The 14,208-nt window shown below is 32.5% G+C and overlaps 3 protein-coding genes, 1 long non-coding RNA gene and 3 other non-coding genes across 10 annotated transcripts; 5 read left to right on the top strand and 2 right to left on the bottom strand.

Annotated features, from left to right (window-relative positions):
- The first annotated feature begins 126 nt into the window (after positions 1-126).
- LOC123716152 (tRNA N(3)-methylcytidine methyltransferase METTL6) lies at positions 127-2,991 on the top strand. Of its 4 annotated transcripts, none has more exons than XM_045671762.1 (7): positions 127-1,014; positions 1,092-1,255; positions 1,443-1,497; positions 1,828-1,863; positions 2,143-2,209; positions 2,573-2,606; positions 2,961-2,991. In XM_045671762.1, the coding sequence occupies exons 1-3, from the start codon at positions 341-343 to the stop codon at positions 1,448-1,450; spliced, it is 846 nt and encodes a 281-aa protein (XP_045527718.1). In that variant the 5' UTR covers positions 127-340; the 3' UTR covers positions 1,451-1,497; positions 1,828-1,863; positions 2,143-2,209; positions 2,573-2,606; positions 2,961-2,991. The 4 variants fall into 4 exon arrangements, with proteins under 4 accessions (XP_045527718.1, XP_045527726.1, XP_045527699.1 ...); XM_045671743.1 differs by having other exon boundaries at positions 128-1,014; positions 1,440-1,497; XM_045671770.1 differs by lacking the exon at positions 1,828-1,863.
- On the top strand, positions 1,999-2,082 carry LOC123716705. Its single transcript, XR_006754601.1, has one exon. It is a non-coding gene; the product is annotated as a small nucleolar RNA snR60/Z15/Z230/Z193/J17 (small nucleolar RNA).
- On the top strand, positions 2,431-2,511 carry LOC123716715. The gene has a single exon (XR_006754603.1). It is a non-coding gene; the product is annotated as a small nucleolar RNA snR60/Z15/Z230/Z193/J17 (small nucleolar RNA).
- Positions 2,811-2,901, top strand: LOC123716712. Its single transcript, XR_006754602.1, has one exon. It is a non-coding gene; the product is annotated as a small nucleolar RNA snR60/Z15/Z230/Z193/J17 (small nucleolar RNA).
- Positions 2,992-3,179: 188 nt separating the features above from the next.
- Positions 3,180-5,116, top strand: LOC123716181. Its single transcript, XR_006754523.1, has 6 exons — positions 3,180-3,237; positions 3,539-3,601; positions 3,802-3,841; positions 4,145-4,189; positions 4,574-4,624; positions 4,975-5,116. It is a non-coding gene; the product is annotated as an uncharacterized LOC123716181 (long non-coding RNA).
- A 1,701-nt stretch (positions 5,117-6,817) lies between these two features.
- Positions 6,818-9,650, bottom strand: LOC123716171 (probable ribosome production factor 1). The gene is made up of 6 exons (XM_045671781.1): positions 9,467-9,650; positions 9,265-9,388; positions 8,822-8,985; positions 8,283-8,487; positions 7,422-7,567; positions 6,818-7,062 (listed from the first exon to the last, which is right to left on the bottom strand). The coding sequence occupies exons 1-6, from the start codon at positions 9,490-9,492 to the stop codon at positions 6,885-6,887; spliced, it is 843 nt and encodes a 280-aa protein (XP_045527737.1). The 5' UTR covers positions 9,493-9,650; the 3' UTR covers positions 6,818-6,884.
- A 2,109-nt stretch (positions 9,651-11,759) lies between these two features.
- On the bottom strand, positions 11,760-13,623 carry LOC123712965 (innexin inx2). The gene has a single exon (XM_045666391.1). The coding sequence runs from the start codon at positions 13,520-13,522 to the stop codon at positions 12,437-12,439; it is 1,086 nt and encodes a 361-aa protein (XP_045522347.1). The 5' UTR covers positions 13,523-13,623; the 3' UTR covers positions 11,760-12,436.
- Positions 13,624-14,208: the final 585 nt, after the last annotated feature.

Genomic DNA, 14,208 nt, shown 5'->3' with positions numbered 1-14,208 from the left:
TCTTGTCTCTGGTGAATACGTCCATTCATGTTAATTATCCATTCCATATAATCTGTGGCGTTTGCTCTAGCTGTGCCGACATTGTGTATTATTATTATCTATGATTGGTCGTTCTGAACTACAGTCTACTTGCTACCGTTTAGTTCTTCGCTAGAAGTAATAGTGTACTGTAGTTAATTCGGTAGCGCTGACTACAGTGCGGTGTGTCTTTATCACCATATTACAAAGTTTCAAACTTAACCAAATGGTAAATATGTACATAGAACGTAATTAATATTGTTAACACCAATGGGGAACTTATTAAACTAGTTTTTATCGTAACGAATAAGTACTCGTCAAGATGGAAACGGATGAAAATATTGCTCACAACGGCGACGTATTTCTTCACCGCTTGAAGCAATTAACTGATGACGATATGAAACTGCTAGAATCTCAAAATACGCGTATTATCCATGAAGCTAAAGCAGCGAAACTCGACAGAGAGGCTAAGAGACACTGGGATATATTTTATAAAAGAAATGAAACAAAGTTCTTTCGCGACCGCCATTGGACAACACGTGAGTTTCAAGAATTGATAAATTTTGACTCTGAGCAACAAGTCGTATTTCTTGAACTGGGATGTGGAGTAGGAAACATGATATTTCCATTATTAGAGGAAGGTTTCTCCAATTTTTATTTCTACGCATGTGACTTTTCACCACGTGCCATCGATTTTGTTAAGTCAAATAAATTGTATAACGAATGTCGTGTTAAAGCTTTCTGTGCAGATCTCACCACAGATGATCTTTTCGAGAATGTTACTAAGAATGTGGCAGATATAGCTAGTTTAATATTTGTGTTATCTGCAATTAATCCAAACATGTGGGCGCACGTGGCTAGCGTTGCATATAAAGCCTTGAAGCCTGGTGGGGTTCTATTATTCAGAGATTATGGAAGATACGATATGGCACAATTAAGGTTTAAACCTGGTCATAAAATATCTGAGAATTTCTACATGCGACAAGATGGTACTCGGTAAGCTAATTTTTGAAATATCATGTTAATTATGAATATGTTTTAGCACTGGATTTTTCATATTGATTATGTTACAGATCATATTATTTTACTGAAGAAGAATTGGCCAATCTTTTCACCCAAGCTGGATTTGAAATTCTTTCAAATACCTATGTGCAGCGGAGAACTGTCAATTTCAAAGAAGGCATTAATGTCCCAAGAATTTTTGTACAGGGAAAGTACAAGAAGCCTGAATCTAAAGGTGACTAGACTCTTAAATTTAGGAGTGGTAGTTTTTTTGTAATATAAAATGATTAAAAGTGCTAACCATTGATAAAATAATGATTTGCATCTTATGTATTTTCTCATGATTTCATTTTATACCAAAAATTAATGTATGATAATTATTATGTAATAAAATGCCTTAAACTTGACTATTGTTTCAGAAGCTAGCTAGCTAGCTAGCTATTTGAGTGATAGTTTAACTCTGGGTCAATTTGTCAGGTATGTAATTCTTGTTATTCATAATTTTTAGGGTTTATTTTTTTTTATTCCCTTAATGATGATATCGCAGTGCAGCAGAAATACTCCAGTTGTCTCACAACAGGTTAATATAATGAGCTTAGGGTTTGTAATCAAGGTATTTTCTTATCTTGTAAGTAATTTAGTATTTTTAACTTAATTTTTTAAAAGTAGCATCATTTAGATTAGGGACACCAGTTGTGAGATATGATGCAGACCAAGCCATTCTGAAATATTCAGTAACCTCATGGAGATTATTTATAATTCATTTCTATATATTTATATTTTTTGTTTCATATGTGCAAACAACAGCTTAGAATTATATTGGGAATAATAAGCTTGTTATTGGTAACTATTTTTCACTAATATTTGCATAGTAATTATTTTGCTATAACTAATTTTGTTTCTAATATAATACATTATTGTCCCTATTGGATATCTTTACTATTTAAAATATAAAACTTTTTTTGCAATCATCATTTGTAAGTTATTATGATGATTTCATAGTTCAGCTGAATACACTGATGTACATACAGCTTTGTCTTTCGCTCCTATCTGACTAACTTAATGATGCTTACCTATTTTATTTTAAAAAGTCGTCGTGAATAATCTTTGATTTCTTTTCAGGTTATCTTAGAACTAACATGCCTTAATGCCATAATTACCATCAGCAGCCCCAGAAATTAGAGCAAAGGTAATGAAAGAATTCGGAGCTAGATACTGAAAAAATACTAATATTACTATACTCTTATTCATTGTAATTTTTATTGGACATATTTATTATATTACTAAGAACTCAACATCTCTTTCTGTGGTGTTGTAGGCAGAAAAGGATGCTTTTACTGAAAGTATTGAAAAACAGACAGATGTTTCTCAAATTACAGTAAATGTTACTTGAAATTTATTAATTTAAAACCCATTATGATGATTTCATAGTTCAGCTGAATTCAGTGATGTATTACAGCTTATGTCTTTCGCTCCTATCTGATTAACACTTAATTAATAAAATTAATTAAAATATCCTCCAAAGCTTATTTTAAGTGTTATTTGTTTTCAGATTTGAAGTAATTCTGCCAGTATTGTTATTTAAGGTAATATTACATACCTACTAGCCTAATCATTTTCGAAAACCCATTTGCTTGATTTAAACAAAAAGATAAATATGTATCCTTAGAGAGCTTCCTAGATTATTTCAAATAATAATTAATTTTAATGTTTGTGGGGATAATAAAAATATGTTATGCTGATTGTTCAAAATACTTATATAGCTATTTAGAACTAAAGGTTGATGAAACTTATGTTGAAATAAAATGATGATTTCATAGTTCAGCTGACATCAATGATGTACTTACAGCTTATGTCTTTCGCTCCTATCTGACAAGATAAAAAATTTATTTAAAAATATTATTTTAAATGTTTGTTTCAAATTTTTTGAAATATTTCAGAATTCTATGGATAAGTTCAATGGCGGTGACTTAAATGCTGTATTTGACATCGTCACAGGTGATGAAAGCTGGATATATTGCTACGAACCCGAAACCAAAAAGCAGATGTTGAGATAATGAGTCATCCATACAGTCCTGACCTGGCGCCCTGCGACTTTCATTTCTCAGTGGTTCCATCGAATGCGACGATGTGTAGAGAGGAACGGAGATTACTTCGACAAAACTATTAAAATACGCCGTTTTTCGTTTTCTAAACATTTTCAGTGATGATTTAAAAGTACGTATTTCAGACTAATAGCTAGGAAATTTTGCAATTATTTTTTGTAATATTCTATTGCCTCAAACAGTTCTAGAATGTTTTGTTTTTATTTTAAAGTGATTTAAGAGTTACAAGGACAATAGAAAAATAAGGCTTTCAGTTTTCATGCTAAACAAAAAGAAAAAAATAAAATGATGATTTTTGATAGGGACATCTGATTATAATGCTGTTAATATAACTATCTAAACTGATAATATCTTGTTCACTATTTGAAAAATCGGGTTTTCATCACAATATTAAAAATGTTTTTATTTCTTAGGTCAAAAACTCAAGTGAAGAAAAAAAGATGTAGTGTCAATAAGACATTTTGACATAAAATAAGGTTGGTTCTTAATTTTATTAAATTAACTTAATTTAATTTCTTCTTATAATAATACAAAAATGTATTTGATTACAATGATGACCTTAGATAGGGACAACTGAATTATAATGTTGTTAACATTACTATCCTCACTGATTTCTACAATGTAACAGTATAGATAAATTTTAAAATTCAATTATTTTAATAGATTTTTTTTTCAGATATAATCATTTGAGATTCAGTGTGCCTCTTTGAAACAAAGTAAGTTGTATTTTTCTTTAAAATTTATTAGGAAAAATATTTGAAACTTTTATCCCAGACAAAAATAAAGAAATGTAGCACCAATTTGTTTTAACTTTTACTAAAAAGAATGTTTACTTCCTATAAGTATGTCTAACATAAAATTAAAATTTTCATGATGACCAGACCTTCAGGTCTCCCTCATCAGAGCGAACCCAATACAACCATGTTGACCAACCATACATGTCTGATTTTCTACTAAATAAAAATTAGTTAATATTTATTTAATATACATTGTAACTTACTGTTTCTGTTTCTTTTCAGTAAATTTGTTGTTCTAAAGAAGCTATAATCAAATAATAATCTGCGGTAAGTTGTATTACCTTGAATAATATAAAAAGTATTATCAAATCATTATTCATTCATCATTTTAACATCAAAGATTTATTTTGATTTAAATTATATAATTTTAAAAACACGCTATGACCGTTTCCGCACTTAGACTCTGAATAGGTCCGTTGTGCGTTGTACATTACATCATGTTCATATAAAAACAGTAATTTTAACAGTGGCAATCATATTATTTACATTCTCAATGACAAGATTTTTCATGATGACAAGACCTTCAGGTCTCCCTCACCAGAGAGAACCCAATACAACCATGTTGACTAAGCAAACATGTCTGATTGATAAATTAAATAAATCATATTTTTGTAACCAATGCCAGTATAGTAAATGAAACTACATTTACAGATTTTCCGAGTCCTACTTGATGTTGGTACCTACAATTCGTTGTAGCATATGGTGAGAATAACTTTATTTAGGTTTTTTTAAACTTAGATATTATCTACGAAAACTTTAATGTGGTTTTAAAAATATATCAGATTCATCAGAATTGTATAAAATTCACCAAAAATGTTCACCTAGCATAAATATTTGTAATCCTATTTCACCTATAACTTGTCTTGTCTGATAGCCTATGGCGGCCTAGTTAATACGAACGCTGTGTAAATATCAGACTAAAAACAGTTGTCAAAACTGCCGCAGTTGCGAAACAACGCTGCCACGGTTATAGCGATAGACTACAAACCGTTCAATTAATCGGTTTTGTTGATTACTATTGCAGAACTATACTAATTTGGTATAATTTTCAGGTTCCAAATAGCGCTTTTTGTCTTCTTACCGGGCGCGTGCGATTAATCTCTTGCAGACTATAAAGTATGAAAATCTTCCATCAAGTGGTATGCAGGCGAATGTGTAAAAATATAATAATTATAAATATGTTTTTGTTACAAATATCGAAGTTTTATTTATAACTTAACCAAGAAGATACAAAAGACATTCACAATGACTTCAATTATTTTCAATGCATTTCTAACATTATGATTAATTTACTTTAATTTATTTAATAGTTCGCATGACAATGTACAATTCTTTAGTAAAATCACATTTGATAAAAGTAAGGGGTAGCAGCGCTTCAACTAGTGAACTTTAAACAATTTCGGGTTCTACAAAATAAATTAATAAAATCATCTGTCCTCTTGGTGGAAGACCATCAAACTACATAGTCAATAATATGAGGATGATGTCCAGAAGCCGTATAAATATACATTTAGTTTTAAAAAATTACAACCAAATACACAAGCATTAAAATTTACTTCAATCCCATACCCGGCATAACACTAATACTATTATACATCTACCTGAAATCAGGCATCTTAGGGAGATCATTGTAGACCTGTTTCAAATACGCCTGCGAAGTGCGAACTTTTTGGTAGATGGACTATTATGCAGTATCAGCGTACGACGGTGGCGTGATGTATTTTACTTTTTATATTTTCCTCATGTAAATTAACTTCTTTTATTCTATAATATCCGTAGCTACAAACATTGCCGATTTCTTGTTTAATTGTTCACTAGCTTATATAATGCCTGAGGTCATGGTAAATTTTTTTAAGAATCTTTTACTAGTATAGTAATGCTACGCTATTGTAAAATACGATATTACCACAAAAGAAAATATGCACAGTTCCCATAACAGATAATCGGTTAGACATATTTAGGAAGAATTTGATATTTAAAATGCTATGTTTGCGTAATAACAAATGCCCTAATAATTTATATAAGACATTTATTGATGAATTCATGAATGTGTTCACTCCAAAGAGTTTTTGGTCTAAGAGAAAGCTAACTTTTGTGACTGGGCAACCCAGGAGCTACACAAGAAAAGTCTAAAATTGCATAAATTGTATAACGAAAAACAGTATAACCACAGTGAAGAATTTAAAATTGTATTAGGATATTTTCATAAAGATTTAGGCAAGAGTGTAGGCTCGCTAAGGCGCAACACTTAAGTTTTAAAATAAAAACAGCTCTGATAAGATAAAGGCTTCTTGACAAATAATAAACGAGGAGAATGTAAGAACCTCTAGAAAGGGTACTGAATATAAGGTGAACATAAACGACAAAGTAATTAGTTCCAACCTCGAAGTAGCCTCTGCATTTGAAGACTTTTTTTTCCCAATTTCTTTTATTATTGCAAAAGTATGATCTTGTGTGAAATCATGAGTTTATAATTAGCCGCATTAGCTGCAATGATATTATACAAACATTTGAAAAACTAAAATTAAAAAATGGAAAGATCTTTGGGGTGTATCTATATTCATTTTACAATCAGTAATCAATGCTATCAGTTCAGAGTTAGAGTTCTTATTTCTCGTTTATATAAATGAGGTACCATTTCTTGTAAAGGATCGTACTTAGTATGGTAGTATCGTAGGATAGTACTTAAGATGTCATGTGGAACATTGTGTAATCGTTGCAGCTCCTTACAAACGTTGTGAAAAATAAAAACTTGGCGATTAAAAAGAGTGGCGGAGAGTTTATTGCCAGTTCTTCTCTTCCGTTCTACGCCCTTGATTTGAGTTCTGGCAGTAAATGTAAAATTAGAAGTATTTCATATACATTTCTGTTTTTGAAGTTCATATGAATAAATGATTTTGATTTTTACCCCACGCGCTTTTGTTAATATTTTTTAAGTTTTAGAAAAAATCATTTATTTTATCTACAAAAAGAATCGTCTTCTAGATGTTTCTAGTTGGTGGCGGCGGCCGGCAATGATCCACTCATAATCCCCACGTTTGGAATCGAACGTGCCTTGCTGAAGGGAGATAAGTTTGAGTGTGAATCTGGGGCCTAGTTCTCGTAATTTTGCACGTTTGCCGTCAGATGTAAACTCGTATCTGTAAATTATAATATTTATCGACTATGTTGCAGTGGAACAAGTAAAAAATATTTATTTACTATCTTAAAGCTTTTTTTATATTTTTTACTTATAACTTCTATTTAAGGATGTTTGAGCCAATTACTTATGTTTAAGCACTTTACAGCAAATTATATCAACAACTTTTTTAGCAATTTCATATGTTCAGCCTTTGTAATTAATTACCTTTCGACTTAAGATCAATTATAATGAAATATTGATATTTAAAAAGGCCTTTAAGTGTTCTAAACAAAATATTCCAATAACCAGAGTTAAAGATTCTTGGGTTATTTAAAAAAAATCTATTTGCATCTGAATATCGATATTTGGAATACTCACCTATGATGTCTGAAGAAAATGTAATCTCTCTGATTGTGAAAGGTGACGGCGCGACGGCCACGGAACTGAGGTTCATAGTGAAACAGTGCACCAAGCATCCGGCCCACTGTCAGACCGAGGCGGGTGCTAAAGTTATTTAGTACCACCTGAAATTAAATGTTATTTTTTTAATAATAATATAATAAAATCGCCAACTCAATGATGACAACGTAATCCCAAAATTGCTTAAAGCTTCTCCCGACGAACACTACTCAGCTCTTGTCACACTTTTAACGAAGAGCGTAATTAAAGGTTCGGCCAAATCAACATTAAAAAACGAAAATATCAAACTGATACTCAAAAAAGGGGATCTGAAGAAAGCGGACAATTATCGGCCTAATGGTCATGATAAAACGAACAAGTTTCGGATGGGAAGAGGATTAAGACAGGGAGATACTTTCTCCTCGAAACTTTTCGCGGGGTCTCTATAGCACTCAAAAGAAAGGACAAGTTGGACTGACGACATCGTCAGGGAGGTTGGCCAGTGCTGGAGTAAGATGAGATGGAGAGAGATCCTATGTCCGGAAATGGACCAAAAGTTAAAAGAAGTTTATGTGTCCCCCATAGTTACCGGATTTCTCTTATAAAGCTTTTTGGAGTATTTTTTATATTAGTTTCAAAATTAGCTATATTTTTTTATAAAGCTAAACCTTTAATGATACATGCTTTGAATTTGCTTGGAACCGGAACTAGGCAATCATGAGTTTTTTTACTATTATTATTTGCCAGATATAGAGTTAGTTTTCTATACTGTAGTAAAATACAACATTATAATAATCTTAATAATGTTTGTTGTAAAAATATCGTAATGACTAAACTTACTTCTGGTCTATGATTTGTTATTTCTTTATAATCCTTGCGTAACTCTGGAGTTATCTTACAACTTGACAGTCTAAAATGCGCTGTTGGTCCATTGGGCAGGTGGATAAGAAGGAAACCATTAGGTTGTTTCTGATTTTCATTTATTATTATTACATCAGTTACTTGTTCCCGTATTGATGACTGGACTATGCGCTTTACTGATGATCTGTGTTGTAAGAAATATTTTTTACAGAACTTACCTATTTAAGTTGCATTACCTGTTTTTCTTGCATTATAATGTAAAATTGTTACGTTTACTTATTATGTAATTGTCAAGTCAATTGAAAAATTATGATGTACATAAGCTACAAAAACAATATTAGGTTATATATCTAAGTGAATTTGGCATTACAAATCATAGACTTTATTGCTGATCAGAATTCAAAATACTATATTTTAAAGATAGTATTTTAAAATCATGATAACATTTACATATTTTTAATGTGTCTAGTACTTTTTTTAAATATAATTAAGTACATTTATAACAATTTGATACTAACCTTTGCCTATATCTGGCTGTGGAATTGGGTATTATCCTCATGAGCTCTTTGCCAAATATTCTAGTTTTAGTGTGTGGGTTATCAGAATATGTAATCAACACTTTTGGTTCATATGCATTTTCAAAATAGGATGATAGTTCATCCAACTCCATATCTTTTTGTGCCTGTAATTATTCAATATGGTACTTTTTTTTAAAATAAGTAAGTTTATTGTAAAATTTAGAATGCCAGTTCAGATAATTTGTCTAGATTAAAAAAAAAGGAATTCAAAGGGAATTTTCATTTTTTAATGTTTTAATTTTTTATTTATACTATTTAGTCGCTTAACTAACTCACTCATAATCTGTAGCGTATGATATCATTTTTAACCAGATGTCTCTGAATATGCAAATAGTCGAAACAATATGAGCATGGATTAAACATATTGAAATACAGAATCATACCTCTTCCTGTTCATCGGCTTCAGCATTGGCAATTGTAGTCTCATCTTTTTCTCGTAATGACTCTAACGTATGCGGTACTTTCTTAGGCACTTCATCTCCTTCTTGCTTTTTCTCTAATTTGCGTCTTAAATAAAAAGATACTGTCAGTATAATTTATAAATAAATAACACTAACATAATATTATAACCTAAGTAAGACTTACTTTTTCTTGTCTTTACCGCGAGCCATGGTTGGTTGGTACTTAATTTACTTAAAACACAAACTATAAAAATACAAAGCTGTTCAAGATATCTCTTAAAATAATAAAAAGAACTTATTATTACTCAAAAAAATATTATAATCACATGTGAAGGTATTGCTGTTTAATGTTTATGTTTTAGACTTTTGAACTATTAAAGTAATACTTCATGACTTCACATCAGCGATCTGACGTTGCACGGTTGCACACTTGACACTTGACTTTTGACAATTTACGTGTAAATTTCTACTATAATTTTTAACGGTTGTCTATAATATTATATTGTAGTCGTAGATATAATTGTACACTACAGTAAAAAACGAGTTTAATGATATTGTGACGTGTCTTAAATATTAATGAATTTTGTAAAATATGAAATAAGCGTACAAAAATGCTAAATTACCTATTTTCTACAATACTGTTACGTCAATATAACTTGATAGCAATCATCTTGATACTTCATTTGAAAAAATATAAAAGAAAAATTCTCAATAACACATCAATAAAAAAATATATTAATTAGCATAACTGCCACGCTGGTTCTCTTTTCGTATAGATTCTGATAAAATAAGTAAATTTAAAATGCCTTTACTACCTATTTCAGTGATTAATGATTACTGTGTTATTAACACATGCTGACAAATTATTGCCGTCAGCTGTATCTTAATGCTATTAAATAGGTTTATTGCTCGTGGTGTCCTTATTATTTTTGATGCAGTAATTTTATAGTGCAGTAGGAGTTCAGTTATAGCTGCAGAAGTCTACTGTTGGCAGTGGGTAACATGAACGAAAACCTGAGTTCGGCTCCGTTTTGTTATTATAGTTTTTTCTTTCTTAGCTTTGTGCTGGTACTGGCTGGCTTTTTTATATTTTTCTATTGTATATTCATTGAATGTAATATTATTATATTGAAATCCTAGAGCAAAAAAAACTTAATTTATTTTTAATTAGAATTGTAATAAAATGGATATGGAGTTCCATGTTTTGAAAGAAAATAACCTAGTAGTATTCGGGATTTGCTTTGAAAATAATTTCTGTAAAGATTGTTTTTAAATTACTGCATTATAATCAAATATTAGTTATTTTCTTATTGCCACAATTTACATTTAATGATTATAGTGATACCTACATCCTGCACGTGTTTATATAATTAACTATAACCGCTAGTCCACCATCTCGTTATAATAATTTACTACAGGAATAAAGTTCTATAAACGTATCTAGTTTTTACTTGCTTCGCAAAATTTTTTACTTATGTGCATATCATGCTAGGTATGTTATCCACACCCAAATGTGGAAAGTAGGTAGTAAGTCTACCTTCCTAAAATAAAATGCATATTTATTAAAATACTTTTTGGCACTTTATGTTATTTTCTTCGGAATAATTTAGATTGTATTATGTTATGGGTCTTGTAAACTTAGTTTATCAAATATTAACTTTGTTCTTACTTACAAACTTAAAAGGATAAAAATTTCTGACTTACTAGGAATCGATATATAAGTAAACGGTTAATTAATATACTAAATTAAGCCGATTCTGGTAAAAGGTTTTAATTATTTAAATACATACATACATATTTTTTTGGGAGACAGGGAGGGATTATCTTTAACAGCCCCAGTATTACAATGGAATAGAAATACCCAACAAAAAGCTGACAATAGTGATTCTAAGAATACCAGTATTTGCCCGAGACTCTTCAAACAAAAGCGACCGTGTGAAAGTAGTTTTAAAAACTGGTCAGGTATCAGTTAAGCATTGTCATTTCATAGTTTTACGTGGTATTTTAATTGTTCGTAGGACATACCATTATCTTAAAATTACAAACACGTTAAATATTTATCTGGTGCTAATTTTTCTAAATTCGTATTGAACATCGATAATTCTAATAACGACAACGGGTATCGATGAATACAAGATATTTATAAGTTAAAAATAAAAGTGGTGGTTTTTTATTCAAATAAATAACATAAAATATGGTATTGCATTATTAGAAATGAACTAATTAATTTAAACGGTTGTTTGGTGGCGACATCTATAACGATGTCCATTTCACAAATTTTAAACAAGATGGCAGCAGTCTCTAGAAAACATAACTTGTTGAATTGTGTGAATCTTGAACAAAGAAAAGGAAGTGAACCAACTGTTCGCTTTATGATTTGTGACTTCAGATTGCATGTCAAATGGATATTGTCGCTGTATGAAGTATCAAGTTCAAAAGTGCAATTATTTTCATGGTTATGTAATAAAACAACATCATATAATGTGGCAGTAAATATATTCAGAAAATATCAATCGTCGACTCGATTTCATCAGTATAAAAAGTATAAGTATAGACAAGTGTCAATTACCAAAAAGTAGTGTCGCTAACCAATATTAGCAAATGGATTTCACTAAAGTTCATTATTGCTTTATACAATATCGAGAATAACATTCGATAACAAAGATATTTAATTAGATAACTACAACTTAGACATAAGCCAGCCGTTTTCACTCATCCATTGTCACGATAAACACTTAATTTAGATATAATAATTACATATCACAATAAACGTCCCTTCAACGTTTTCGCAAGTAACACACGTATAATAAAAATATAAAACGAAGGCACGAGATCTACCTATGCTACGACTATTATAAACATGCCCTAAAATGTTACTCTAAATGCACGCGTGCACGCACGCATCAGTCTAGTCGGCCGGGAGTATAATCTAACATAGTTTCAGTAGCATAAAGAGTTAAAGCGGCTCTGGAATATAATGTAATATGGCTCGGCAGAGGTCGTTCCCCGTGTCGAGCCTTAGTATTGGAATGCCGACGCGCGGCCGCTCCCGGCTAGTGCGGGCGCGATGCAAGCAGGTAGCATAGTTGCCGCACTGCGCCCGCGACCTGGCCTAGCACACTAACACGTCACTACCACCCATTGTCTATCCCGTCTAAACAGTGTCCTTGTCCTTTCCATCGAATTTCAATGCTAGATCGCTCATTAGCTCTTTATATATAAGCGGGTCGATGTTCTTTCCGAGTTGGTAAAGTACAAACCAATCACCGATTTGTAACTTACGTGCAACCGTTTCAACTTGATCTTGAGGTGCGAGACGGCTACGGGCACGTAATAGGTAAAGGCGGACACGAGGCCCTGCCACGACAGCTGCACGGTATAACAGAGATATTCCACTTAAAACAGATAAGATAATAAACCAGAACCAGAGGAACACATATATTTTTTCATTGACAATATTCAAAGGCAATACGCACAGACCATCAAATTTTTGCACGGTTCCCGAGGGACCATATTTGTGGAATGTACATTTTGTTACTTTTGGAAATACTCGAGCCATTGGATCTTCTCTTTCTTCAGGTTCCATTTCAGTAAAGGAAACTACGTCACGGCCATACGTCGAAAATTCGCCATCCAAGAAAAAGTCCATAAAGTATATTTGACCAACAACATTGATAAAGTTTAAAACCTCACAGATAAAGAAACGGAACGCGTAGAAGTTTTGCGTATGTAGATTTGTATGAAAGTAGTCTACCAATAGTTTTTTGCGGTCTTTTTTACATTCTTCTCCAACAACTGGGCAGTTTAAATCAAGTACTAACATCTTGATGCGTCCTCCTTCCCAAGTTTTCCATAGATAGCGGGGCACGTAGAACAGAATAGCTTGAAAGAACAGCACAAAGCATACCCACTGGTAATACTTATGATATTTCACCTCATCCTGGCCATCCACGTGGGATGCGACACCTGGTTGCACTACGTCCTTTCCAACACGTCCCACGAGCCTGTTGGGAATAGTGAAGGTCGAGTAAATCCAGCAATAAGTGTCCATAACAGCGAGCGGTATTTCATCCACAATGCAGTCAATAGGATCTCCAATGTATTGTCTTGATGTTACAAGCAAAGAAAACGTGACTAGGATAATCACGGTGGCTTTGTAGTGAAGTCGAAACACATTGTTGTCGATGCACACAGAGTCGAGCTTGAGAAGGCTCTTAACAGAGCCAAAAACGTCAAACATGGCGGGTGGTTATACCGCTGGCGCGCGGCGCGTCAGTCGCGGTAGTTGAAAAGACGGGCGTGCGCTTCGCCCTCGCGTCGAATGAGGAATGCTGGCGGTAGTGGCTAGCGGGGCGAGGATTGATGGGGGGCTCAGAGGGGAGCGGGGGGCGGCCCCCGCCTTGCAGTCGCAGTCTCTCGGATCAACGACACAGCACTGACCCTATTTCGTATATTCGTGGCGTCATCTGGTAGCTGCTGCCGCCAGCTACGCATCTCAAAACAAGCCTTAAAATTACTTGCGGCGTTACACACACCCGACACAATTAAATACGCACTTATCAATTGATTGTATCATTTAACAAGGCGGTTGTAGTTTGATAGTTTTCGATATCGCACTTCATAATCATGTTCGTTTGAATATGAATAGCTGAATCAAAAACACAAATGAAACCGTGCCGTAGATTTGTAGACAAACTTGTCTCCGCTTTCATCAAATCCATAACTGATCAAACCAGTCGATACAATAGTTCATAGGTCTGGAATATTTTAAGTTATAATTAAAATTTGACGATTTTTTGTAAGTGTATACTGTATGTTTCACATACAAATTGTTAGATTTGGGTAGTTAAAGGTAATTGCAATAAAAAACATTATTTAATAGAAAACCGATGGTCGTCTAAAGGAAATTACATGATAGTCATCTGG

The sequence above is a fragment of the Pieris brassicae genome, chromosome 1, assembly GCF_905147105.1.
Source record: "Pieris brassicae chromosome 1, ilPieBrab1.1, whole genome shotgun sequence".
Lineage (NCBI taxonomy): Eukaryota > Metazoa > Arthropoda > Insecta > Lepidoptera > Pieridae > Pieris > Pieris brassicae.
This window is presented reverse-complemented; position numbering and strand designations above follow the sequence as displayed.

Bases quoted from the DNA above. Each gene is read 5' to 3' on its own strand.
- LOC123716152 (XM_045671752.1), top strand. From the start codon at position 341: ATGGAAACGGATGAAAATATTGCTCACAACGGCGACGTATTTCTTCAC. The intron at 1,015-1,091 runs GTAAGCTAATTT...ATTATGTTACAG, and splicing joins ATGCGACAAGATGGTACTCG to ATCATATTATTTTACTGAAG.
- LOC123716171 (XM_045671781.1), bottom strand. From the start codon at position 9,492: ATGGCTCGCGGTAAAGACAAGAAAAA. The intron at 8,488-8,821 runs GTTAGTATCAAA...CTTACAACACAG, and splicing joins ACAGCCAGATATAGGCAAAG to ATCATCAGTAAAGCGCATAG. The intron at 7,568-8,282 runs GTAAGTTTAGTC...ATTTAATTTCAG, and splicing joins TAACAAATCATAGACCAGAA to GTGGTACTAAATAACTTTAG.
- LOC123712965 (XM_045666391.1), bottom strand. From the start codon at position 13,522: ATGTTTGACGTTTTTGGCTCTGTTAAGAGCCTTCTCAAGCTCGACTCT.